The following is a 27,783-nucleotide window of genomic DNA, read 5'->3' as shown; positions in this document are numbered from 1 at the left end:
ATATACTTACGTAACGATTATAGAGTTGCTATGCGCGTACCTAACTGTTACACCCATAGTCATGCTAGGCGGTTGCGCGAAGCGAACTCAAATTATGCAAATATGCATAATTCCCTTAAAAAATATTTTAATCCCTCATAACCCAAATCGTATCAATATCTAACCTGTTAACGAAGAAGAAAACATTTTTTAAAAAGCTCAATTGATTCATACAGGTGTGCTTTAAGTAGTACTTTTCGAGATTTTTGGTTTACTCAGATGAAAGGGTATGTAATTCTGACAAATAATTCTAAAGGAAAATTTACCCACAACCCCGTTCCCTTTTTCTCCCTTTCAGTTTCATGAAAAAATAAGTTATACGCCAACTTTACCCCAACAAATTATTAATAATGATTATGACGAGAAATACTATATCGTTAATCTAAATACAAAGAATTTTTGTATAGGTTTTGTGAATTTTTAGCTGTAAACAGCAAAAGGTTGCGTGATAATTTCATAATATTATTTGGAAAGGTTTCGAGTCTTAAAGAATGCCATTTGTTGTGTACAAAAATAATTGCAATGATTTTTGCACATTTACAAAACATTACATGACTCAGTGAAATAAAATTTACACTGTACTTTTGTGTAAAAGAAAGTCGGACAATTTTGCGTATTTTCCGATGAGTAAATGTAAAGCAAAAATAACAAACATACAGCATGGTTTAATACATCTATAATACAAAGTAGAATGATGATGTCTGTCCGTCTGAAGCTTAAGATCTCTGTAACCGCTGAACCGATTGGATTCTACTCCTCAGGGAATATATTTACTGGTCATGTGGTGGTTTTAAGCTATTTTCTTGGGGGGTGGGACTCCCCAAACCCGCCTAAAAACAAAAGGTATAGGTAGCATTTTAAAAATATTTTTTTTTTCATTTTAATTTTGGTACATTTAAATAGAGGACAATTTTTTATGTTTTTATCAGGTTTGTTAAAAATGTAGGAAATCTTTCCAAGCTTTTTATTTTAGGAATATGGGATCTTAATTGTTTAACCCTATATAGATGAGTGAAGGGGGGTAAATATTTCGATGAATGAATCAGTAAGATGATAATTGAGGAATTTTGAAATAAAACTGGATACCTACACTTAAATGAAAAATATCTTGCAATTTTAAAATGTTAAGTTGTGAAAAGAGTGGCTCACAATGGGCATTTTATTCAGATTTTGACACTAATCTTACTGTTTTTTTTTTGTCTCAGAGGTTCTAAATCTTTTAGCTTTGCATTACCCAAGGCTGTAAAATTTATTTATAAATGACTCCTATTATTTTGGGTAAAATATAAGTGTTAAACTCAGTGATCGGCAGCCCATTTTTTTAGTGGCTACTAAACCCTGATAAAATGATTCTCAAATATTTGATTTTATCAAAAACACATGATGGAAAGAAGTTGATTTTTAGTCAGATATTAACTAACAAATCAAAATTATACGTTCTTTGTCCTACAATTTCATTTATTAGACTTTAATTTTGCAGATTTTTGTCATTATTGAACCGATATGGTTCTTCTTTAAAGTGAAACTTCTTATAGGTATTTGGTATAGGGAATGTATAAAACTATTTTTTTTTTTTTGGGGGGGGATACCTCCACCCTCCCGATAAAAATAACCCCATCTGGCTATCACACATTTGAAGGGGTCCATATCAACCTCTAGGAGCGTAGTATCTAGTTGTTAATTAAAGTATATATTGTCTCTTTTACTTATTACAACAAATTGTATTGACAAAAAAAACGATACATAATTACTTGGCTGTTGCCCCAGATATTTATGTACCCCCACCCTACCCCTTTTCCAAATCTTCTCCCCTCCTACCGGAGGGACGAACTGACCAATAAACGAGGTCCATATTAGCAACCTAAAATGACGACAGATTTTCCCATGTCAATATATCCATGTGATTATATAGATTCATAAATAATAATATTTTATTGGGAAAAAATCTGAAATCATTCCTTTTACAGACGACATTTTTTCTATCATATTCTATGACCAACAAAGTGGGTTATAGAGAAATAGTTCTTTGACTTGGGAATATTCACAAGAAAATTAATTCCTCTAGCTATCTATTGACGTTTATTTTGACAGAAAGAGGAAAGAAATAATCTTTTAATTACAGGGTGTTTCAAGAGAAATGTACATATTTTGTTTGTTGTCTAAATGTATAAAAAGTCAGCAAAAGCCTCGCTGACAGCCGCACAGCTTACTAAGCTACCCACAAGCCACAGCCCCCAAAAATATTTTAGTGAACAACCCTTACCGTCGTCACTTAGGCACAAGCTGCCTTTATACATAACACCCCAACATCCCCAGCTTTTTAGAAGTTGCACTCAGCCACGCTGCCTTGTTAAAGCTGCAGTCGCATCCACAACAAACTGCGCGAATTCAAGAAAACTGAGTGGCCTAACTGATTTGTAATCTGGTAATCTACAGCCACCCGTGAATCCGTCAGGTTAAAGCAGGGATCTAAAGGGATTAGACAATGTCCGATAAATTGATGTACATCCCTAGTATTAATAAACTAATTTACCCCTTGTGTAGATTAAAATTATTGGTTGAAACGTTTGGACAAATAACTTAATAAACCAACTAATCAAAAAATTCCCCAAAGTTTTAATCCAACGAATAAGAAAACGTTTTTTTTTTTATAAAACTTTGGGGACTAGTGTAATAAACAGCCTATTATCCCCCCACTCTCTGGGTTTAGGGCAGCTGGACAATTGGTTTATTCCCATTTATTTTAAATTGCAACTGAAGAAATCACATTCTGTCACATAATGTAGTGGACAAACTGACAGCAAATTTAAAAATCAAGTATAACAACATATGTATGGTGTAGCTGTGCTACTATAAACGCAAACACAGGTTTCTTACATAGCATGACCCTGGCATTTAAGACAGATAATTGAAATGCACCATTAACATTCAAACAAAATTATTTTACAATTTTAGTTCTTATTCATTTTCCCGCATCGCTTCGAAACCGACTAATATCCGGTGGATTAAAACCAGTTCTCAGCCACACGGAAAAATTATGTCTAGCATCTTCAGGTTTCTACGAATATAAAACTGTACAATCATATATGTATGTATAAGATTAAAATCAATTTTTTTAGCCTGGGCCATCGGCATCTCAGAGCTAGAAAAAAAACTGACTTTAATATTATGATTGTTCATGTTCATATCCGTGAAAAGCTGTTTATTATACGAAGCGAGAAATAACTATTATTATCTATAAAAAGCTTTGCTCTTATTGGGCGTATTTATTCTGTTTTACCTAGCTAGTATGTGCTATGCATTAAAAATATGCATTATCCAATATTTATTGACAAATATTCATCTTATTACATTTTCAATAATAGTAATTTATTCCTTAACCTTCTTTTATCTTTGATCAAAGAATCTTTAAAAAGAAATTTCTTGGCTCGGCACTCGCCAATTTAACCAGGAGCAGGAACATTATTGGATGTTTTCATTGGAGGATATCAATATATTCCAATATTTTTTAATGTTTTCAGTTTGAAGATTTTTCTCTGAAAATGTAATATTTTATACATTAATTGATTCTGATTTTTTTTTTACTTAGCCAACCAATAAGCCTTAATGCAGCTTATACCAACAATGAAATTAATTCGGAGAAATAACGGAACCTATACTTTTTTCAGCTGTCTTTGGGGGGCAACACATAGTAAAATTGACGACCTCTCTATTTGCCCCCCAAATATTATTTAAGATATATATCGCTTATTGGTTATACCTTCTTCCTGGCCTTAATGTCATCAACAGATTACTAAGACAACGGATAAGCCTAAACCTTAGCCTTAGCCATCTCAGCTACGTACCGGTCAGTTGCGCGGCTGAAGGCGAGGGTGTCGACCCTTAAATACTACTTTTAACCCAGTTATAAATCTAAGTGTAAGTAATATTTACTTTTCTTGATTTTTAATAAAGTAGCTTAGCGATTAGATATAGAATTGATTTTGCTTTGGTTTTCTGCAACCTTTGAACATGATCACCCCTGTGATCCCCCTTTTCTCTAATCGTGTATCTATTTCTAATTAAATAAAAAGGATAAAAACATTTGATTAATACTCTAATACACATGTTCCTTTTTTGCTGGGTTCATGAAAAAAATAATAAAGCTATGTATTTGTGTTACATTACAACCCACATTGTAATTATGTTGTAATTATACTATATTGGGACCTTAAGGTCCATATTTTGTCTATCACGTTTTTTCTCACATTTTGAGGTAATCTTTGTTAAAGATAGATCAAGGAAGTAAAGAAGAACATATAGAGAATCAGCTCTGGAATTCTGGAAATAATATGCTGCTTCCGCTTTTGTTAATTTTTTTCAAATACACATTTTTTACTTTTCAATTAATTGTTAATGGCAACCATTTTTTTTGAAGAAAAGAAACTACAAAAAAAAGTAAATATGAAGCGAGAAGGCTTTGTTTAGGTTATAACACATTTTGCTCTATCTATGCCTTAAAATGACAAAGTTTTTTAATGTCTGGCTTCAATGGTTCTTGTACTACCTATACTTTCCTAAGATAAAAAGAGTAAAACATGGATTAATATAAGATATTCTTTGTATTCTAATATCTTTATTGTTGAGAATTTTTGCACATTTCTTTTCAATTATCACGTGTCCGTCATTATTAATAATATCATCAACATAAAAACAATTATTTATTTTCTATTCAAATACTTTTTTTGCCCCAAAAAGAATACAGAACATTACCTTTCGTGCTTTCCTATTTATCTTTTAACCAAAATAAAATCAGTTGGGCTTGTCCTGTGAAATGAGATATTTTGACCAAAAAAAGCCGGCGTAGCTTATTGAATAAATATACATATGTAATATATTATTAGATTTAAAAAGAAAAAAATGCACGTTTATTTTCTCAAGTTTTACATCATCCAAATGGCATTGCCTCCTTTTTATTAAAAGCGTAGCTTTCCTTTGAATAGGATCGGTCCGTCTGTCTGGGACAGTTAGCTCATTTTGTTAATTTAAACAGGTTAGAAATGTCCTAATCATTTCAAACTTTGCATGATGATTCCTATAACAATTAGATACGATTTAGCAAGCGTACCAACTATATAATCGTTACCAGAAAGTCCGTAAATTCAAATTTAAAACATGCTGATCCATTTTTTACTTTTTTGACAAGAAATAATTGTATGTTATTATTATCCCATTCATATAATGTTTAAAAAAAATGATTCATATTACTACATGGTATAATGTTAGCAGCGAAGTATTTCTATAATCAAGTCCTAAAAATTTAGGTATAACCTTAAACGGTATCGTATTCAGTTCTGACACTCTACAAGTTTTAATGTTCAATCGTTTGTATTAAAAAAACAGTTTAAGTTAACTAAACATTTTTAATCCATTCTTTATTATAGAGATAGAAGTTATATGAATCTCCACTAAGATCTCGTCAACAGTTGAACCAATCTCTCTACAACTTTCAAAGTTTGAGTTTTGTTCTGCCTGCCCCCCCCCCCAATCAAAAATGTAAACAAAAGAAACCTCTTTGGGAGAATCCACTAGTAAATATAAAAAAAAAACAAGAACAGCAGTATCAACTTTTTATTTTACTTAAATTATTTGCACTTTTAGCTTATACATAAAACAATATTTTGTGATTAATTAAGGATATTAAAATAGTGATTTTATTATTTTTAATAATTAGGGACTATAGCAGTAGCGATTGAATCAAGATGTTTTAGGTTGCAGAGATAGGACAATGAACGAAAATTACTCTTTTCCCTATTTGGGAATTCCGACATAAGTATCATGATTATTAGAAAAATTCAAAGGTGTGCTGATTAATTTAAACAGTATTATCCTAGCCGCCTCCCTATATACAATTAATCTTAAAAAACTATTATTTTTCATTTTCATATTCTAAGTATTATGTTCAATGGTAAAAAGAAGGTCAAAACTTATGTTACTTTGAATGAAAATTATACATTTCTTTTAAAAAAATATTTTTGTGTATTTGCATTGCATTGTAAGAAACGAGTGATTGGTTTGATTGCAAACAAAAGTTAAAATTTAAAAGTTTGACTTGGTTTAAAATGTTTAACTATTTTGTATGATATTATTTTTAGAATCATATAAAAGGGAGTATAATTCATTATGGATGCGTACCTATCTTTATGGATATATATACCAAGCTTTCATGTGATTCTACTTATTGTTATCAAATTTAGCAGTGAAGAGTTAAAATCTCTTCAAATTAAATAATTACATGAGATTTCAAATTATAATTATAATGATGGCGTATATGATATTATTTTATGTATTATAACTGTATAATTATTAATATTATCACAAAGCATTTAATATTTGCCCATGCTTTGGGCACTAGAGTATTTGATATAACCGCCTTTTCCGCCGTTGGGCTTACTTCGGCCTGCCGTCCCTCTATTGTCAACGATTTCTGGCCCGCCCGACGGATAATACTCCACCGTTTCATCGGCGGGATGCGCATAACCGTTCCATCGTTGTTGGTTAGAGGCACCTCGGTCGTCCTGCCAATTGCCATCGGCAGAATAAACACCGCCGCTTGACTGGCGACTGTGCCCGCTGGAGCCGCCGGCATCGCCGTAGCGACCAGCAACGGAGAGTTTGTCTATGGAGTCCCGTCGGCTTCTTGCACCCCCGTTATTTGTGTTATTATAATTGGTCCTGAAAAAAATCTATGATTATGACAAACAATTATAAGTGAAAATTTCAGGGGGAAAATTTTTACCCAATTTCATTTAGTTACAGCACAAAAAAGTTTTACGCCAACATTAGGCAACTAAAATATGAAAATTTTCTGCAATTACAAATGGAATTAATTATCCTGTGTTTAAACGACTTTGCAACAAATGTACATACAATTTTGTCTCGCTGTCAGTTTTAAGAGCTTTGCTTTTGTGGATGTTGTCATAATGATGTATATATTGATTTAAGTAAAGTATATAGTTGCTACGTTGCTTACCTTCTTGCTAAATTTTCTTCAGATTGTAATCTAGTTTCAATATCTTGTTGTGAACCCCTATTTTATTTTTTATACTTAATTATTTTATTTTCAAAGTTTGCGAGCAATTTCGCTAATAACCTTAATAGGCATTATTCTGGTATAAAAGGGATGCTCTACTAAGTGTCCAAAAAAATGAGCCATGTGACGTCATACAAGGGAGGGATGAGAGGAGAAGTGGGAAAGGAAACCCCTTAAAAAAGATGGATCTATTGACGTCACACGGCTCATTTTTTGGACACTTTGTAGAGATTCTATAAAAGAAGGAATTTTTTCCGCGTATTTTCCATATAGTTGTGAGTAACCGTTTAGTCAAAACTAAACAGTTTGAATTAATAATCGCATTTGACTAAACAGTTACACTGAAATTTATGCAAAATATGCACAAAAAAAAACTAAAGAAGCCATTCACGCAATGCAATACAAAATATTTTAATCTGACTTGGGCCAATGATAGGCTTACATAAAAATCATAAATTTAGCAGTCAAAATTCTAATGGTTCTTCACTAGTTTTTACTACTGAATACTTTAAAGCAGCTATAATGTTACATTTGAATGTAAATTTATACCATTAAACATTTTATAAAAGTGTTAAGTATTGTTCCTATGAGGAGTAGTAGCTTGTCTGGTGAGTGTGCTCCTGCGGGTCAGAGTGTCCTTGTGTCCACCACCACCCGCTGCTGTCGTTGTTATCGTACTTGTTGCATCCTGAGGTCGCGGTGGCGACTTTGAGTTGCTCGATCTTGGCCTGCAAAATTAATTTGAATCATGTCAAAAAAAGGTCTTCCATAAAAGGATATAAATCACCAAACCTGGGATAGACAGAACTCTATAAGCGTGCGGTAGGGGGTGTAGACTCCCTAAAAAAATACACCCCTGGCCATTAAATAACTTACCTTCCTTTTCTAAATTTTTATAATATATCCACATTTTGATTAATTTAAAATTTGTGTTGATTATTATTCTTGATAACAATGTAAACGGGCAAAACTTCAACCTAGAGCAGTTATTTTGCGATGCTGAAATAAGGAAATGCCTATTTGAATGAATATGTGTAGTGTCAAGTAAATATACCAAGTTTAATGTAAATAGGACATGTTGGTTAAATTCAGCGATAAAGGAATACATTATAGAGAAATAAATCAGCCTGATCCTCCCCGCTCCCTACGCGAGATATTTTAAAGCAAATGTTATTTTTTTAAGGCTTGATCTCAATTAATAATTGTTATTTTCAAACTAAAAATGATTTTTTGTTTGGAAAGATTAGTCAACCCCAAGAAAGTCTTGATAAAAATCTACTAGAAGCCTCTATGAAATTTGTCGTTTGACATTCAACATAAAGCGCTGAAAATTGTCATGTGTGACGTCATAAAAATACTGGAGAAGTGGGAAAGGAAACTCATAAAAAAGAGATGGATAATAGACGTATGTTTTCAGCGCTTCCTTGATAATCTGTCGTAGATCTTATATAATACACAAACATCTGAATACTTTTAGTATAACAAAGTTTCTGTTGTTAAAACTTTTTCCTAAACATCATATATTCAGCTTAACACCTTTAACGTGGGTAAATATAGATTTAAGTATTTATGTACAAATATGGGGACCAAAATTATTACTTCTGTGCCACTTTTACTCTGTCCATAATGCATAAACACGTACGTTAAGAAAGTCGCTCAAAAATCAGCATTTGACGTCATAAAAATGAGGGATTCTCCATCTCTATTTTAGAGTTTTTCTTTCTCACTTTTCTCATCTCCCTCATTTGTATGACGTCACATGCTGATTTTTTGAACGACTTTCTTTACGTACCATAAACACAAATATAGAAATCAGTCAAAAAGTAAAAAATGCTAACGGCTTGTTTAGGTAGCCTTGAAGTTACATTTTTACGATTTCTTGCCTCTATGATATTCAAACATCGGTTTTTTAATCTTTGTTGATTTTTTTTGTGTCTTCTGACTACATTTGCAAAGTAAAATATATGTCTTTATAATTATCTTTAAACCAAAAAAAAAAGAAAAGGTTATTATTTTAATGTACGCAATGTACTATGTAGTACAGTATTTTCAAAATTTATTTGTCCGGAATTTAGCATCCTTAGGATAAACTTAAATATGTACTTATTTCCTATATGAATGTATTTAATTTAAACCTGCAAATGTAATCTTCATATGCATTCAAGGATGGATTTCCAGACGCTATTTTTAAGCGTTTAAAGTGCAAGATGTAACTTGTATAGTTTGTTTTTATTTGCACTAAACGATGATAAAAAATTGATATAAAAAATTTAAACTTATTTTGTTCATGTTTGTAAAAAAAATGGAAAAAAATATGCAACAATTATTCCAAACCTTTTTAATGAGAAAGATTATGCGGTTACAGACCTCTTATTGAAAATTCATAGAAACATAGATTGAAGTATTTAACATTGCACTTCCAGAAATAGTGTTTATACGCATTTACCAAAAAAAACAGGCAACTTGGACTAAGTCAGGGATCTGAAGAGATAAGAAAATGGCATATAAATTGATGTACTGTACATCAAAATTAATATTCACACAAAATTACCCTTAAATGGAATTAAATCTTGATTCAAATTCGCTGAATATGTTAAACTTTACATATTAAAAGAACACCCTCTGAAAGTAGGAAGTTTATACAGAATAGAAATAAATAAAATTAAAATTGTGGAGAAAATTACCTAGTTGTCATCAAATATTCAGATTCCTGTCTTTTCATTCTTTTCCTAAAATATTTTAAAGTAATTTTTGTATTAGAGTGATCTTCTCTACATTTAGGGTGTGTCAGTACGTCCTTCTGTCTGATTGTAATCAATGTATATTTTTTGCATAGAAGAATCTTCCTATTAATTTGATATGTATCTGTGTTTAGTGCCCCAGGACAATGGGAATAGATGTCACAGATTTTGGCCTACCTATTCTATTGACGTCATGGTAGAGGGAAAGAGAAATGAAAGGGGGAAACAAACACATTGAAAAGAGATGGGGTATAGGTTATTTTCTGACGTCAATAGGTAGGCCAAAAGTAGGGACATCTGACTCCATTTTGCTAGGGCACTATAGACAACTACATTTTATATTCGTTATTCCTATGAATAATTAAAATAGTGTGATAAGCGAAACATTTATTTTACTGCAACTAAAACGATAGAAAAATAGTGAATTTTGTATGATTATAAATATTACTTTATTACTTTTTATGTTTATTTTGGTTAAGTTTGAAGATTTCCAGATGAATATTAGCTCCATAAGGTTAGAGACTTGAAATGGAAATAGAAACATTTTTTTTCTTTAAAAATTCTAAAAAATGGGGATTGGGTAGGTTCTACATATGGTCAAGAAATAGGTTATAATGTTGGAGTGAAAGCATCTTGGGGTTGTTTATTTGTGACTAACCTATGTGCACTGGTATCAGAGCTGCTATCCCTTGACATCTTATGGGTGGACGGGCCAGATTCGGTTGAACTTTGTTTCGACATCTGGCGTCTAAAAAATAAACTAAATTTAATTACTCTGATTATGACATCGGTCAAGAAAAGTTTTATTTGTTAAGTGAGATAAAATACATTATTCTAAGATATTAATTTTTTCTCAATAAATGTAAATTTCAATAATCTTGTGAGAAGCAGCTTATAGTGCCTATACAAATAACGTCATACTGGCCTACCATTGGTCATTTGTCATGTATGACATCATTTTTTTCACATGTACTATAAGCTAATTCGTTTAGAGAAAGTAAAATTTGAATATTTTCCAATGGTATGGGAAGGACGAGGGTAGAGTTATAAATAGATTTATAATATTCAGCGAAGTGAAGTGACAAGGATTTGTAAATTGAAAAAAAATAGATAAAAAAGTATTGATTATAGTTTGTTTAACAGTGAAAAAACTAATCAAGAAAAGGAATTAGTTCTAAAGGTCTCATTTTAGTAGCGAATTACTCTACAATTTGAAATGCCCGTCTGTCTGTCCGTATGTCCGTCTGAAACATTTTGGGGGATACGTCATTTTCAAGACAGACGCCTGTAATTTCAGGGATAAAATAAATTCAAGTTCTTTATATTTTTACTAATTTTCATAAAGATATGAGAATTAATTGGGGTGCTAGATCGATTCCTATTTTTTTTGTGATTTTAAAGGTTTGTGATTTATTTGATCAAGTTTGATCATGTTTATTTTTATGACACTACTCTATAGTTAACTTTTTCCCGATATCCATCCATAATTTTTGAGCTTCGTTAAATATGGCTTTTGTCATCCTTGTTTAGTTTTACTATCTATAATACAAAGTAGCTTGATGTCTGTCCGTCCGTCTGTCCGTCCGTCTGAAGCTTAAGATCTCGGTAACCACTGAACCGATTGGATTCTACTCTTCAAAGTATATACCTATCGGTCCTGTGGTGGTTTTAAGCTATTTTCTTGGGGGGTGGGACACCCCAAACCCCCCCAAAATGAAAATTTTCCCCTAAAAAAAATTTTCGTATTTTTTTCTAATTTTGATGTTTTTTAAGTTTTTATATAATTTTATATATGTTTTAAATTTTTTATATCTTTTATATTTTTTTATACTTTTTTATATTTTTGATTTTTTTTCTTCTTTTTAAATTTCTTTTCTTCTTTTAAACTTTGTTTTTTCAAAATTCAAAAAGATTGTGAAACCTTCCTTCTCCTGTGGGGGCGAAGCCCCAAAAACGCTAATGGCAAAGAAATTTTTAAAAACATGAAAAAAGAGAAAAAAATCGAAGGGTTTAGAAAATATAAATTAATATAAATAAATATAAAAAGTTATAACAAGTTATAAAGAGTTATAAAATGGTATAAAGAGTTATAGAAAGTTATAAAATACAGAAAATATCTAAAAAAATGTAAAAAACAATTTTTAATTCTCCCCTGAACCTTTAGGGAAAAAGCCCCTAGAGGCTAGGGGCGAAGCCGCTAGTTCTTTTATTATAATAAGACTTGCTTTTAAGTAACCTAGGGATGGTGTCCTTTTTGTTGTGTAAATGTATGTCTATGTCCCTATCTGTGCTGGCATATAGATAATATGCATGATCAATCATAAAGTTAATACAACTTCGAATATCTTCAAGTTTTCCAACTATTCTTGGTGGGTGTATAGATAATTAAAAATATTTTTTTGTGTGTTGATTTGAGTTTCAAATAATTTTTTTTTCTAAATATTCTTTAAGGATACAACAATTGCCGTTAAAATAATCTCCAATGATGATACACAAAATTATCCGTTCTGTAGATTACCATTAGTGGTTGTAACGTTTGGACACTCAACTTTATGAACCAACCAATAGAAATCTATAAGCTTGATATGCTACTTGGTAGGGGTTTTAGGTTATTAAAGTCTAGAGGCGCAACGGGAGGTTTTCAAAAAGTGTAAGTAGGTCATCCAAATAAAATGTACTACACTACTTTTAAAAAATCCGCAAAAAAATCAACGTTAATGTTATATTTCATTGTATTATTCATACAATAATATTTCCTACCAGGAGTTTGCGACAATTCAATCTCTTGTCAAAATTTACATTTGAATAGAAAGGTATAAAAGTTGAATTAGACTGAGAGAGTATAATGTCCTCTAAATGTCTCCCACTTTTTATTTAAATTCATCGTTGTGACTTATTTCAAAAATATTTGTGTATTTCACTTTATTTTTGTTGTTTCCTTTAATTTATTCAATTTGAATTATAAATATTTTTGTTGTAATACAAAAGATATGTATAGTAAGCTTAATAACAGGCCTATGTATATTTTAGAGAATCCTCTCTTTATATTTTTCAGGAATTGTTTAAGTCCTGATAATTTTAAAAGTAGTGTTTATAATTTTGTAGGTTTGACTTTTGCAAAATATTTGATATTCTATTTTAATATCACCATTTATTTGATTTTAAATAAATCATATTTTCCAGTATGGCTATGAAACCGATTAATATCCGCTGGATTACAATTGGCTTTGAGCCATAAAGAAAAGACTTTTATCGTATCACATTAGTAGACAATTTTCCACGAACAATACGATAAAATGAATACCATTTTAGTTGGTTCTGTCCTTCGACCCCTCGGGGTTGAATAAACTGGAATGAATCTTATATTTTTTATATATTTATTGAATATGAAGAACACATAATCTTTAAAAACAGAATATAACGAAGTTTGGAAAAAGCTTAGAACTTAACAGCTTAACATTGGACCGAAAAGGTTCTAATTTTCAAAGAAGGAAATGGGACATTCCCTTCAAGAAAATTTGAACCATCCTGCTCCCCTCAAAAAAAAATGTAAGGGAAGGAGGTTGATTTTATCTTTTCTTGAAAATAATAAAGTCGGGAAATCTTGGGCGATATCACAAGTTGTCAATAACTTCTAATCAATAAATGAAAAAAACAAGCAACGTACAAATAAATTTTTTTATACAAATATCCATGTATGATCTCTACTCTGCAGTGTCAAGCTATAAAAAATCAGCCAATATGTATAAAATCGGATCCTGTCGGACTTACAATATTGCCAGCAAAATAACTAGTTGAATAAAAACTTAAATAAAAATGGGAACTGCTACTAAAGTAAAACCATTTTTTCACACGTTTGCGTATGTTGCGAGCCTAATTATATTGCAGGGCAATTGTCATTTTAGATTGTTTTTATGTGTCATCACTGTTTTTCCAACCAATTGGTGATTGCCAGCATTCGAAAAAGTACTTCATAATACTTGATATAATTGACTTGATCCACATTTCTAAGTGAGTGAGGACCTTGCCACTTTTACAATACTTGATAGATTTAAAGTGTTATTTTAGTTTGGTTAATTGTGCTTAAGATATTTTTGAGTATAAATTACCACATAAAACAAAACAAAAATCAGTGAAAAACGTCCAAGTTGCGCAAATTCTAATTGACCTAGACAGAAACATATATGTAGATAAACATATAGAAATTGTGAAAATTATGTTTTTATACTTTGAGGCTTTTTTTTAAAACGTGAAAAGTCTAAATTTACTTGATCCAATATGATGGAACATATTTTACTCTACACTGAGCAAAAATATAGAGCAGTATAAAAATATTCTTAAAATAAGTGAGAACAAGGATCATGTAGTTACAATACAAGCGAATCTCAACTACCAAAGGGACAATCAATCTATCAAGAGAATATGCGAGAATCATTTTTTAAAATCAGAAAAACTTCATAAAAAAGTACATATATCTGTATTTTGAAGATTGACCGACAGACCGACGGACCAAGAAAATTATATACTTGAAACTCATTGAAAAAGGAAATCATCGCCAAAAATTTGGGCTGTTTACCTTAAATAACGACCGAAAAAATTACATTTCCTCTATAGCGTTACGGAATGACGGACAGACAAAGTGAATTATAGTGTAGCTTCGTTGTTGTTTTTCCCTTAAACCTGCCCAGGGCTAATCGAAATTTTAAACAAAAGTAAATATTTCCAAAAATTTTTAACAGAAAATATATCTCCCTGACTGCAAAGGTCTACTTTTATTTTCCAGTTTGAATGTAAATTTTTATTTCGACACAGTGATTTTCAAATTGGCGGAATTTTACTTTTTTGGCATGAAATACTCCGTATGAATTTTATTTTCTACATTTGAGTTGTAAAATGTGAAAGATTCAAATTTTGATTACCTAGGCCAGGAAAGATATTTAGATCAAGGAAGGGAAATAGAAGAAAAATTTCAAAAATAGAAATTAAAATAGTTTAACAAAAATGAAGTAATATTCCGTTCACCAATCAAAAAACAATAATTTTAGAAACGAAGAAATCAATCTACCCCTTTTTAAAAGTTAAATAACAAATAAATTTTACTGATTTGGATGTTTTATAATTTTAAAAGAAAGAATACATTAAATATGTATTAAAAATCCTATGATAATTTATTGATTATAACTTTGAAATGACCAAAAACATGGACATGAATTGAAAGTTATACTGATTAAATTTTGATTATTTGGTTAAAACGATTACTGTCCAAACATTTCAACCAATAAAAATGAAAAATAGGGATAATTCTATTAATCATCATTGAGGAGGTACATCAATTTATCAAACTTATTTGTCCTATTCTTTAAGATCCCTGGTAGACTAAACACTGAGTAAGAACTGTAATATTTCTAAAGGCCCAATCGAAAGTCGGCACAGTGTCCACGGTTGGGGGATTTACAGTTATTTAACCCCTTCCCTCTATTGTTTTACTTTGATATCTAATTAAACTTTAAGTTATGTAAGGTCAAATGTACGGACAAAGCCTAACATACCTAAAAAGCGGCTGCGCTTTTTAAAATGTAATTTAGTTCACACAGAAAAAAGAATGTGAATGTAAAGTAAATGAATTAAAAAGTTAGTCAGAGTTATACATAAAAACCTTTTGTTATAATAGACAGCAGTGAATGATTACATATTGGAAAAATAATAGAAGAAAAGTGGCACTGTTAATTGAACCGATAGTTAAGCATCAACCCTCCCAAGAATAATATTTATTAAAGAAGTTTGCTGATGTCTTTGTTTGAGTTAGGTTAGGTTAAGTTGGGTACAGGTTAACCCAGCAGAAAGATCTACTCATTCGTTTCCTATTTTTGACCTCATGGACCATATTCCTTATTTTTTACAATTTCTTTTCATAGAAAAAGCTCCTGGGTTGGAATGGAGTTATTAGAAGCCTCTAATGATAAAAAGGAGATTTGTGGCACAAGAATCTACAGCTAAAACCCAACTTATAATTAAGGGTTACCTCAAATATTTTGTATACATCAATTGTAGAAAGGAAATATCACGTAAAAATAAAAAAATATATTATTCTCTAAAAGTTTAATTGATCTTACAAAGTTTAAATACATACAATAATACATACGATGAATATAAAAGTACAAAGAACAGACAGAAGAAAGGTGAGCAGAGCATACAGAGACAGACAGACAGAAATAGTATGTTTTTGAATCAATGATCAATATTCATATGAATCTTAACAGAATATTTTAGCATTCTATTTGAAATAACAGTTAAACAAAACCCAAATTTCCTTTAAAAAATTGTTGTAGTCTGGAGGAGTAGAGATAGACCGACGGAAAAAATTATTCATAGAGTAGCTTTGCTTCTTAAAAAAGGTTCGTTGATATTGGTTGATGGGACATGTGGTATATAGATCTCAAGTCAGGGAGGGGAGGGGACATTGGTCTGTAAATTACCTGGTTCCCAAGGCTTTATAACCACGCTAGCTTATTTGATGGCTCGAAAACTTTGGGTACTTTTTTAGCTTCTGAATGGGTTGTTTCAATTTAGTAGTGTCCAAACTCTGCAACCAATTTTAACACTCTAAAGGTGTAGTTTCCTAATCATATTTGGGGAAGTTTATCAATTTATCAACCATTGTCTTATCCCTTAAGCTCCCTGACTGAAGTGGAGAAGCGCATTAGTATTCAGTTTTAGTTTGGGAAATAGAAAGAAAATATTTTTATTGTATTCTTTTTATAGTGAGCGTAGTATATGAAACAGGGGCGTGCACATGTTTTTGATTGGGTTGGGAGATTCCCTCTCACCACCCCACCCTCAACCCACTGTACCTTTCCATAACCTCTTAAATAATTTAGTTTTTTGATTATAGATTTTATTGGGTGAAATTCATAATAAAAAAATTATGAAATTAAATTGTATTATTAAATATAAATTAAAGTTACGAAATGCATGTTTCATCCACAACGATGGGGTAGAGGTATAGGTTGTATTTTGAACCCCCCCCCCCCTTCATGGGCACGCCTATGTTATGAAGCTCTCTATTTATAAATATTGACATTGCTTCCTATTTCTAGTTTTATCACACTACATAAAAAGCTTAGGTTCCCTTTTATCATCCGTCCGTACATATGATCATCCAAATCGATTGATTAGATTTCAGAGAATATGGAGAACCATCCGAAAAAAAGGTACATAAATAACCTATAAGGTATTTGTTGTGTTTAAAGCAAAAAAAATAAGACTAATGTTACAAAAATTTTACGAGGAAGCTTTATCTTGAAATGAACTTTATTTTCAAAGAAATCTTATTTAAGTGAATAAGGTCAACTTCTAGAAACTGTGGTAGTTCTTTGTATTTAGTTTTGTACTGTTTCTATATTTTAGCAAGCGTAGAGAGATATATATGTACATTAAACAAAAGGTTGGCTCCCGACTGTAGCGTAACACGTAGCGCATCCCCTCGTCCAGAGGTGACAGATTCGAATCTCAACCCAAACAGCGTTAAAGACGTCAAAAGTTATACATGCAGCTCGCATCATTTGTATTAAGAGTATGGCCAATGTCTTGTCCCAAAACAGGCGCAACTAAAAACCTGGCACATTTAGGCCTTTTTTTTTTACAAAGGTCACGCAATCAAAGGGTTAGTTGTCCCTTTTCATTACTAAACTTCTAATAGTTTAGATTTTTTATATTCTTTATCTATCCTGGAGAAAGTTAAGAGTGAAAAGTATAAAATCTGTTCCGAGTAAATACTTTTAAGTATTGGGTAATTCTCTCAGAATATTAAACAAAAGCTAGATATGTTACACTTACAATATGTGGGATACTTGAGTAAAACCTGTCAGTTGGCTGTCGGGGAGGTTGCAGGTTTTAATTTTGGAAAAATCAAATATCCTTTTACTTAAAGTAGTAAGGTTTTTTTGGGTATAGTCCCTTTCGTAGCAACGTCTCTTAAGGGGCGTATTTTTAAAATGGCTTGTTATAGGTTATTTAGGTAAGGTTAGGTTATATTGGGTAAGGTGATTGCCCCGCAGGGTGAGGCAATTGACCATGAAGGTTTAGAGCTCCCCGCAGGGGCTAGAAATAGGAAAATAGCTACTGTGAAAATACGAAGAATCGCCCCTTAAGGGGCGTTGCCACGAAAGGGACTATACTCGTTTTTTTTTAAGCTAAAAAGTTTGATTGAGTTCTTCATTTAAGGAAAGAATCACATGGTCCCTGGGATGGTTTTGGGCTGTTTTACTGTACTCTTCTTTAAATATAGAGCACCTAGATGCTGAGGGCGCAGTGTCTAGTTTTAAAAAAAGTATATACTGCCATGCTTAATGCTTTATATTTTATGCGGGACCCTAATAGTCACAAAACAGATAAAAAAATACAATTTACATCTTGGACTATCAAACAAAGGACATGAAAATTTAAGTTTTTGAAATATCCTGACAAACAATTAGATTTGCCATACTTATTTAAGATTTTACGCAAAATTTGAGGACAGTTTTCCTTCAGGTGAAATATTCCTTATCCCCCCAGATGATAAAAAAATACAAATCAAGATCAAACGCAAATAATTGAAATTACATTTATAGATAGAAATTTAAAATTGCTCTCAACTGAAAAAAGTGCTCTAATTATTGTTCAATAATTTTTATGTTATAATTACAATTTGTTGTATGCTAAGCTATTCTTTTTTTAATCTGCGTAAGGAAATTTACGACAATTAATACTTATCTAAAATTTTGATGTTATCTAACGGTAACCACTGAACCGATCGAATTCTACTCTTTAGGGAATATACCTACTGGTCCTGTGGTGGTTTTAGGCTATTTTCTTGGAGGGGTTGGACACCCAAAACCCCCCAAAAGCAAAAAATTCTCCGCTATTTTTAATTTTAATTATTTAAAATAGTGGTGGAGTGGGGGATCTCCAGGTAATAAAAGATGTAATTATACCCTTGGGGCAAAGCCCCTAGGGGCGAAGCCGCTAGTATCCATATAAAGCATATCGAACAGAACACAATGAAGTGATGTTTGTGTTGTTCAGATTCTACTCTAAGATGATTTTACTTTTAAGAATTACCTAACATACAAACAAACACACACATACACTCTTTATAAGCGAAGCTTCTCTATATCTATGATATATCTTAAATTGTTAAAGGTATTATCTATAATACAAAGTAGCTTGATGTCTGTCCGTCTGTCCGTCTGTCTGTCCCTTAAGATCTTGGTAACCACTGAACCGATTGGATTCTACTCTTCAGGGTATATACCTATTGGTCCTGCGGTGGTTTTAAGCTATTTTCTTGGGGGGTGGGACACCCCCAACCCCCCCAAAAACAAACCCCCCCCCCCATTTTTTTTTTTTTTACAAATTTTACGAATTTTATGAATTTTACGAATTTTACGAAATTTACGAATTTTACGAATTTTGCGAATTTAATCGCAAAATGTTTTCCTGCTGGGTAGGTGCGAAAATTTGTGATCCGTTCTGCTGGGTAAGTAATAGAAGATGTAATTATGCCTCATGGGGCAAAGCCCCTAGAGGCTAGGGGCGAAGCCACTAGTACTTATATAAAAGAAATAGGATGTCTGTGAGTCTTTCAGTGTGTACCGAAGGATCTCACTTACCGCTGGACCGATATGGTTTTCCTTTACAGTCGTGGGAAGGTTTGCAAATTATCAATAATTTGATTAAAAATGTTCGTTTGTCCCTTTGTTTGATTTGTTGAGCTTCGCGTACATGTATGTTGAGTACATTGTTTGATTTACATTTTATTTGAGTGACAATTGTTTGGACAAACAAGGTTTACAATTTATATCAACTAGTTAAATAACAGGGTTCACAAAGACAATTTCAATGGATTTTTTTCTATTTATTGTTTGGGGGAGGGGGCAATAATTTGGAAGAAAGGTGTCCCACTATTCAGGAAAATAGCTAACAATTAATGGATAAGTAGAAGTAAATCACAACCTAATTCGTTTAGCGGTTAGCTAGACCTAAAAGACAAAACTGATGAACGAACGGACAGACACACCTCGCTCTACTTTGTACAGATTGCTACAAAAAAATATAAATATTAAAAATACATATGTACTAATAGTTGTGCCCTACCATCCAAGAATTTCATGAGGGCAATTATGACTCTTGAATTGCATTTAAATTAACCTAACCTAGCCTAAGAATTAAATATATTGTATTTCATTAGCGCAATTCTATTTTTAAGGTTTTTAAAAAGAATTGTATTTGTCTACCCTGTCTCTAAATCCAACAAAGAGATTGTAACAGGCATCTAGGTATAAGGAGTACAATAAATAAGTTATAACTGACTATGAGTCTCTATGTGTGGATAAGTATGTGCATTTTAGTTTGTTTGTATTAAAACTATACTTTCTTTAGATCCAAACTTTGCTTATACTTACTATTGTTCAAGATACTCTCATAATGACTTTCTCTTTCTGTTGTTATGTTCTTGTATAATGGCAATTTTAAAAGTTAATTTATAGCCCTTAATAAACATAACCTAAATCAGCACCAGAGACACGTTTAGTTTGCAAAAATTGTTAATGGTTTATGCGATGTAAGTAAAACTACAAAAAAAACTTTTAATAAGTCATAACATATCCACAAATTGCTAGAATGCATCCTTGACTTTATGACTAGAACCTCTGAACAAAGATGTTGCAATTTTACTTCAACAAAAACACTTAAACTTACATCTACTATATCTTCACTGAATCTACAGGGTCTTATCACAACATAGAATTATTAAACTTACATCTACTATATCTTCACTGAATCTACTGGGTCTTATCACAACATAGAATTATTAAACTTACATCTACTATATCTTCACTGAATCTACTGGGTCTTATCACAACATAGAACTATTAAACTTACATCTACTATATCTTCACTGAATCTACTGGGTCTTATCACAACATAGAATTATTAAACTTACATCTACTATATCTTCACTGAATCTACTGGGTCTTATCACAACATAGAATTATTAAACTTACATCTACTATATCTTCACTGAATCTACTGGGTCTTATCACAACATAGAATTATTAAACTTACATCTACTATATCTTCACTGAATCTACAGGGTCTTATCACAACATAGAATTATTAAACTTACATCTACTATATCTTCACTGAATCTACTGGGTCTTATCACAACATAGAATTATTAAACTTACATCTACTATATCTTCACTGAATCTACTGGGTCTTATCACAACATAGAATTATTAAACTTACATCTACTATATCTTCACTGAATCTACTGGGTCTTATCACAACATAGAATTATTAAACTTACATCTACTATATCTTCACTGAATCTACAGGGTCTTATCACAACATAGAATTATTAAACTTACATCTACTATATCTTCACTGAATCTACTGGGTCTTATCACAACATAGAATTATTAAACTTACATCTACTATATCTTCACTGAATCTACTGGGTCTTATCACAACATAGAATTATTAAACTTACATCTACTATATCTTCACTGAATCTACTGGGTCTTATCATAACATAGAATTATCAAACTTACAAAGATACAATTTACAGATTTCATGTATGATAACTACAGGGCCTCTTCAAATCATGATAAAAGGGTAAATGTGATGGTTATCATTTTACTTATCACGAAGAGGACATCTCCAAAATATATTTTTTCAGTTTTTCCTTAGGGTAGATTTAAATAATTCTAGACATATGTTAACAGTTTTGCTTTAATTTATTAAATTTAATATCAAAATTATTCTTCATATTTATTTGTGAAGACCCTGTAATTCTCAACATTTCCTAACATCTTATGTAAGATTACTTTTGCTCCGCGGAAAAATTGCAAAATAATTTTCACATTAAGAAACGCATTTTAGAAAGCTTATTGAAATATTTCATCAGTAGTTTCAGTTGGATTATTTTATCATTTTTTAGAAGAGGTGATGGATGGTCTTGAATTAAGACAATATTCCCGCCAAAAAAGGAAACTATTTTGTGCAAAAAGGCCATTACCTAAGCTTTTTATAGTGGGGTCAAACGTCCTCATTGGTCAAGTAGTTTTGGCGCTGTAGCCGTTTTAAAAAGTCCTAATTTATATATTAATGTATATATATTAAAAATGGGGACATACGTCGACTTTATACACCTACATACTGATATTGAATTATGATTGATTGGTTCCAAACTATTAGTGTCCAAACTTTTAAACTAATTATTTCAATCTAAAGAAGGGGTAATTTTGTATATCATAATTGGCTGGGATGTACAATGTCTTATCTATTATTATTAAGTACATTGTCTTATCTATTAAAAAAGATCCCTTTCATAAACATAAATAAAATCACGAAACCTGTTGATGATAAAACTATATCTAATATCAAAGGTTAATCATATTATAGGAAAGAACAATGAGATTAATTAAGTTATGGTTCACAGCTCTCAGGGAGATGTATCTAGAATGGATATATATTATATTCTATTACAGTTAGGGACTTGAATCCATTTTTATAGAAGCAGAAATATAATCTATGATTATGGTTTGGACCCTCTAAAACTGTAATCTACCCTTCCACTTTCCCCTCTCTTGGTCAAGATATCTTCAACGCCGATACGATTTTTGAAATATAAGATTCCACTTTTGTCTCTCTTGTTGAAGATATCTTCCACTTTCCCCTCTCTTGGTCAAGATATCTTCAACGCCGATACGATTTTTGAAATATAAGGTTCCACTTTTGTCTCTCTTGTTGAAGATATCTTCACCAAGAGAGGCAAAAGTGGAATCTTAAATTTCAAAAATCGTATCGGCGTTGAAGATATCTTCACTAAGAGAAGGGAAAGTAGAATCTTACATTTCAAAAATCGTATCGGCGTTGAAGATATCTTTACCAAAAGAGGGGAAAGTGGAAAGGTAGATTACAGTTTTAGAGGGTCCAAACCATAATCATAGATTATATTTCTGCTTCTATAAAAATGGATTCAAGTCCCTAACTGTATTAAATAAAGTAGTAATATTCTTTTTTCTGTAGCAAAGGATATCGCTAACCGATGAATCGATATGGGTCTTCTTTACAATAAAGCTTCTAATAGGTCCTGAGATAGTTTTAGGCAATTTTATTTTTATAAATAAGTCTGGGTATGGTTTTAGGCAATTTTCTGCCCTTTGAGTATACAGCCCCTAGATGCTAGTATATAAAGAAGGTAATCAATAACTTAGACCAAACAAATTGCTTAAAAAAGGTACATTAAATAACAAAAAATCTTTAAAATATTATGTAATATTCTTATTCTAAAATATTGAAGGAAAAAGATGAAGATTTATTTTCTTTATCTAATCAAAGTGATTCTTTCATTGAATGCATCTGTAATTCTATATTTAGTTTTTACCTGGCTTTGTATATTAATATTTTTGTACATCTTCTCACCTTGATTTCTTCTGGCTAGGAGAGGCATGTGAATCTTTTCTAGAATTGGCCAGGCTGTTCTTTTTCAACGTGTCGCCGTTCAATCTTGTCAAACTCGAAGCCTAAGCAGTATGCAAAATATTATCCTGTGTTAAAAATGATTGATTTTTGTTAAGTTATTTCCATTCAATAAATCTTTTCTATAAAAGTCGACTAGTTACGATATATTAAAACAAAACCAATAGGTATATTCCCTGAAGAGTAGAGCCAAGCCGGTTCAATGGTTACCTAGATCTTAAGCTTCAGACGGATAGACAGATAGACTGAAGGACGGACAAACATAATTCTACTTTATATTATAGATACTTAATTTAGATACTTTGGACGATTAGACCTAAAACAACTTCTTATCTAATCATCTTAAGCATTGAAAATGAGTAATAGATAACAACATTTATTAAGATGTAAAAATATCCAAATGCGCAGTTATTCTAAAAATGCCGCGTAAATTAATTTCAAAGAGGAGGTGAAAAAATGGCGCTAACCTGTGAAGAGGACCCGAGCTGAGCCAGGGAGTTGCTTCTACTCTTAATGGATGGACTCTTGTAAGAATCTGTGCACAGGGAATCTAATTATTGAAGAAATAGTGTCATATGATTAAAGTACATTATATGTGCTGGTATTTTTTGTAGTAATTGGCTGCAGAACACTTTTGTACCCTTTTCCCCGATAAATATTGAGTGCCTATTTGCAGTCAAGTTATTACGAAAAGATTTTATCTCACAACCAATGTCCGGTTTGAGACCGGTTTTATTGTCTGTAAGATAAAATAGGTGAGCGTGCATGCTTTTTAATACTTCTGGAAAATAAGTAGTAGAACATCAAAGTCAAGTTTGAATTCTTTTGTAAGATATTTTCCAAATTCTGAATGCTTTGTAATTGCTTTATTCATTGTTTTTCATAAAACTTAACCATGCCTTTCTTTTTGAAGCTGATTATATTGCCTATAAAAAAGTGACGTTATACAATAAAATAAAGGCACTATAAACAGCTTCTTCTTTTCGATAATGAATAATAAGCCATAAGCAATGCATTATTATAATCTATTATTTCTAAAAGCAATTTTTACAAAAATGCTTTAAATTTTGAGCAATCAGTGATTCTTTTGATTTTATATATAATTAGTATATACCTTTATGGTGAAAAATGAACGTTTTGGATGTGAATTTTTTTTTGGAGGGATGAAAAAATATATTTTAAAAGAATTATGGGGGAGGGGAGCAGCCCCCCCCCCCCACATCCATCCCTGCAAACAAGCAGCAGTATATTCAACTAGAAACCCACAGACCCTAATTGTTTAAAATTTTAAGATTTAAAAAGTGAATATCCATCACCTGATTTAACTGGGATTATTTCTTCCTCTTCATCTGATCTATTAGGCTTCACTGTTACAATACTAAAATTTAAATATATTATCTGATCTATTAGGCTTCACTGTTACAATACTAAAATTTAAATATATTATCTGATCTATTAGGCTTTACTGTTACAATACTAAAATTTAAAAATTATCTTTAGCTAATCTGTAACTATGTTATATCGGTTTGCCCATCTGAAAATTTAGCTTAAATTGTAATTTTAGATGTACTGAATTTCAACGAGGAATGAGAAACTGTCCCAATTTTGTATAACTTTAGCGGAACAAGTTCCAATTACGTCATATTTTTCTTTCCCGAAAAAGAGAAGGGGGAAAGAAAAAAAGGGAAGGGGGGAAGAAAAAAGAGATGGGAGAAAAGGGGGTTTTCCCCATCTCTTTTGAAGAGATTTTCTTCCCCCCCTCCCTTTTTCGGGAAAGAAAAATATGACGTAATTGGAACTTGTTCCGCTAAAGTTATACAAAATTGGGACAGTTTCTCATTCCTCAATTTCAACCCTTTGTTTGTAATCTTATTCCTTCTATTATTGTAGAAAAAATACTATTTTATATATCTAATTCAATATTTTTACAGGATAAAATTATTCTAGATTTATATAAAAAAAAGATTCCTTAGATGATTTAGCACACTTTTATAAGCATTGTATCTATACACCAAGCCTTAGATATCTTTTCTGCAAACAAGCAATTTTTGCGAGTTTCAAAGTGACTCAACATAGTGTCTAAAAAAATCAGCCATGTGACGTCATAAAAATGAGGTATTATCCATCTCTTTTTTAAGTGTTTTCTTTCCCACTTCTCCTCTCGTCTCCCTCATTTTTATGACGTCACATGGCTGATATTTTAAGATACTATGTTAAGTTTCTTTGAAATTCGTAAAAATTACTTGTGTGCAGGAAAGGATGTCTAAAACTTCGTTTAATGATTATAAACCTGTGATAAATCAACTAAGGAATCCTTATTTTAAAAATCGATAATGCTCTATAATTTTCAATGTTTGATTGTCCGGCTGTCTGATTTGTTAACCTTTGCTTTTACGGATGTTGTCATCACTGATAAAAATAAATTTACCTGAAAATAATACAGAAGAAAATGACCAGTCCAGAGGCACATCCAATTATAGCACTCATCTGCTTGTTGTCTATTATCCGAATCTTTGCTGGATCCATTGGTGTTCGAATTTTGTCACACCTTAATTATTTCAATTATTGGTGGAATGTATTATTAAGAACAATATATGTGGATATTATGTATTCATAGACACAGTGTTTCGCCCTTTCAGGACTCATCAGTTTAGACCAATTTATCAGAGTTAATTTTACACGCTGCGGGTCTTGAACCGAAAACTCTAAGATTATCAGTCCAACACACTGCCCATTGCGCCATTAACACATGATGAGTAAGAAATGAAATCATTCATGTATCTAACTATATTTTATATCTGGAACTGCTAGAGTTTAGATTAATAATAATAATATAGATATGATTTATTCATGTATTTAAACCTTTTATTATACCTGGAACTACTAGAGTCTAGATTAGAATAATAATATAGATATGATCTATTCATGTATCTAACTATATATTATACCTGGAACTACTAGAGTCTAGATTAATAATAATAATAATATAGATATGATCTATTCATGTATCTAACTATATATTATACCTGGAACTACTAGAGTCTAGATTAAGAATAATAATACAGATATGATCTATCTATATATTATACCTGGAACTACTAGAGTCTAGATTAATAATAATAATATAGATATGATCTATTCATGTATCTAACTATATATTATACCTGGAACTACTAGAGTCTAGATTAAGAATGATAGGCTTGGAGATGATGTATCTTGTGTCATTAGAACTCGGGATCTCGCTATCATCAAACTCATTGTCTGTAGGGTGTATAAAGCCAGTAAAATTTATATTCCAGAAATAATTATAAATGCACTTGCAAATTGACAGAAATATTAGATGATTAGAAGCTGTAAATGACATGTATGTATACAACGAACAAGGATAAATGTATCAGTAGAGCAATAATCACTACATTTTGAATCAATAGCAAAAGTAAATTTAATTAAGTAAAAATATAAGTTTTCATTAAAATTCAAAAAAATTAATTATAGGCAGATACTAAAACGTCAGATAATTAAGCAAAGATTGATTAAAAATATTTTTCTCCTTTTCTCTAAAAAAGCAATAAAAAAATATGAAATAATGTAATATAAAATTACATAAACTTACATTGTATCTTGCTTTATTTAAACATTAAAAAAGCTTATTTAAATTATTTACTTCTAGCGGCTACGCCCCTAGAGGCCTCTAGGGACACGTAAAATTGTTTATTTTCAATCTATTTTAAAATAAATTATTTACAAAAAATATTTTTTTATCGCTAGATGGTGTTAATTATGTTTATAGCTAATTGCAAAAATGTCCGCAGGCGGCGTTATTTTTATTTGTTAAATGTTGTCGACTCTTTCGGGAGGGTGCTGGTACCCTTCCCCCAAAAAGTTATTAACCTTCCTGGGACCTATGAGAAGCTACCTTGCAGTTAAGGAGAACCCGATCGGTTCAGTGTCAGTGGGTAGTGAGATCCTTCGGTACAAACAAACAAATATCCTGTTACTTTATTATAAGGATTATTTAATTAACAAAATCAACAAAAAAAAACTTTGTATCATTGTATTTCATATGATAATAGTTAGTTTTATTTAGCTGCGCTTCTTAATAACATAATTATCAAAATTAAAATGATGGCCTAATAACTTGCGGCCTTATTTAACTAATCTGCATATTTATTAATCTATTAATGTTGCAAATTGCCCGAACACATTCCTTTAATGGCTGATGGAACAATACTAACACAACCCTTCTGTTTTTTACAGAAAATTATAAGGAAGTGGGGCGGGGGCGAATAAAGGGTGAAAACATAAAATTACTAAATCGATGTCCTTGTTCAGCAATTAGCTTTGGCTTAATTAGGTTAAGTTTGTCACAGGGAATGATTTAAGTTTTATGTCCAGCAGGGGTAAAGC

At 31.4% G+C, this 27,783-nt stretch overlaps 1 protein-coding gene across 1 annotated transcript in view; it reads right to left on the bottom strand.

The window, feature by feature from the left end:
* Positions 1–7,617: 7,617 nt before the first annotated feature.
* The window catches only part of LOC145329541 (uncharacterized), a 106,520-nt gene continuing 86,354 nt past the window's right edge, over positions 7,618–27,783 (bottom strand). Inside the window, exons 31-38 of the mRNA XM_080173811.1 lie at positions 26,541–26,640; positions 25,805–25,924; positions 24,693–24,754; positions 23,844–23,911; positions 23,320–23,420; positions 10,511–10,600; positions 9,796–9,840; positions 7,618–7,839 (exon numbers count right to left, since the gene is read on the bottom strand). Of these exons, the coding sequence (XP_080029937.1) occupies positions 7,683–7,839; positions 9,796–9,840; positions 10,511–10,600; positions 23,320–23,420; positions 23,844–23,911; positions 24,693–24,754; positions 25,805–25,924; positions 26,541–26,640 (743 nt within the window). The 3' untranslated portion in view covers positions 7,618–7,682. The remainder of the gene's footprint in view (positions 7,840–9,795; positions 9,841–10,510; positions 10,601–23,319; positions 23,421–23,843; positions 23,912–24,692; positions 24,755–25,804; positions 25,925–26,540; positions 26,641–27,783) is intronic.

Source organism: Acartia tonsa, chromosome 10 (assembly GCF_053477335.1).
Source record: "Acartia tonsa isolate MP-2025a chromosome 10, ASM5347733v1, whole genome shotgun sequence".
Taxonomy (NCBI): Eukaryota; Metazoa; Arthropoda; class Copepoda; order Calanoida; family Acartiidae; genus Acartia; species Acartia tonsa.
This window is presented reverse-complemented; position numbering and strand designations above follow the sequence as displayed.